The sequence below is a fragment of the Amphimedon queenslandica genome, unplaced genomic scaffold (assembly GCF_000090795.2).
Source record: "Amphimedon queenslandica unplaced genomic scaffold, v1.1 AMPQUscaffold_2827_Cont25172, whole genome shotgun sequence".
NCBI classification, from domain to species: Eukaryota; Metazoa; Porifera; class Demospongiae; order Haplosclerida; family Niphatidae; genus Amphimedon; species Amphimedon queenslandica.
Genome location: NW_003556839.1, coordinates 1 through 1,338, shown reverse-complemented (window position 1 = coordinate 1,338; position 1,338 = coordinate 1). Strand labels below are relative to the sequence as shown.

General features: G+C 40.7%; 2 protein-coding genes across 2 annotated transcripts; one reads left to right on the top strand and one right to left on the bottom strand.

Annotated features, from left to right (window-relative positions):
• The first annotated feature begins 52 nt into the window (after positions 1 to 52).
• Positions 53 to 654, top strand: LOC100633872 (pterin-4-alpha-carbinolamine dehydratase-like). Its single transcript, XM_011411074.2, has 2 exons — positions 53 to 97; positions 148 to 654. Exons 1-2 carry the CDS (start codon positions 95 to 97, stop codon positions 457 to 459), a joined length of 315 nt encoding a protein of 104 aa, XP_011409376.1. The 5' UTR covers positions 53 to 94; the 3' UTR covers positions 460 to 654.
• On the bottom strand, positions 597 to 1,307 carry LOC109593108 (uncharacterized). Its single transcript, XM_020008343.1, has 2 exons — positions 1,197 to 1,307; positions 597 to 1,112 (listed from the first exon to the last, which is right to left on the bottom strand). The coding sequence occupies exons 1-2, from the start codon at positions 1,287 to 1,289 to the stop codon at positions 615 to 617; spliced, it is 591 nt and encodes a 196-aa protein (XP_019863902.1). The 5' UTR covers positions 1,290 to 1,307; the 3' UTR covers positions 597 to 614.
• Between the last annotated feature and the right edge of the window lie 31 nt (positions 1,308 to 1,338).

Genomic DNA, 1,338 nt, shown 5'->3' with positions numbered 1-1,338 from the left:
ATAGTATAGAGGTGTGGCTGGCTAAGTGTGTGCGTGGGCGTTTAAAGTAATGTTTGTGACATCATTAAGTAGAATTGTAATATCAAGAAGGATAATGGTAATGATGATAATCACATTTTAAAAACAATATCAATTTCTATTTCATAGTCTTCTCCAAGTGCAAAGCGCCTCAAGTTAGACACAGAGGAGAGAGACTCCCTCCTTTCCCCTCTCCTCTCTGCTGGCTGGGCACTAGTCGAAGGACGTGATGCCATTAAAAAAGATTTCAAATTCAACGACTTCAATGAAGCGTTTGGATTCATGACACGAGTGGCACTGAAAGCAGACCAGATGAATCATCACCCAGAGTGGTTCAATGTCTACAACAGTGTCAATATAACACTCAGTACTCATGATTGCCAAGGACTTTCGCAGAGGGACGTCAATCTAGCTAAATTCATTGATTCCGTTGCTAAGTGAATGGGTACATATGTCACCCGTTGCTAAGGGGCGTGGCTAGACACATTAATATTAAAAGTATACATGACTTCAATTTTTTCTCTTTTTGTACAAACACACACACACACACACACACTTTGTTATAAAGATAAAAAAATTTGATCAAAATAACAGTTTTAAAATGGCTGCCCAGCACTGCCAACTTTAATATATTGATGTAATGTAGTATCGTAACACTGAGAACTAGTAAGACTCCTTTTCCCTCCTCCTTCTCCCTCGCCTCCTCCTCCCCCATCAACCCTCTCTATCATGAGAGAACAGGTCGGTATTGTTAGGTATCCTTCTTCCAATGGCATAGCCATTACTTTAAACGAAGAGCTATTAGCTATGCCCGGGGCCGGGACCACACCTTTTTTCGGCATTTTAATGAGCCACTGAGTGTGGTCAGGCTGTATTGCGTAATGAATCTGAAGTGAGTGAGGCTGGTGGGTGGAGTCACGGAACCCTCTGGTTATATTGGAAATGGTGTATATAATGTAGACGTGTTGATTGAGGGATATCGGTTGGAGGGGGAGGACCGGCTCAACAGCTGCTTTTAAATGATACACAGTCTCCATGTTGGATAATGAGAAATTGTACTCAGCTGTACGTGATAAGGTACTTAACGCTTTTTCCTGAAGACAGAGAGAGAGGAGAAAGTGAAAGTGAGAAAGATATACATGTATACTAATCAGTCATGCAGCATTAAGTCAACTTACATTAGTCAAATTGTAATTTTGAGGATAATAATAAACTCTGAAGGTTGCCGGTGTCACAACAAGCACATTTCCTACCATAAACATGTAGTACATGATAAACACAATTACTGTACACAGCCAAGAATTATCATGCTGATACAGC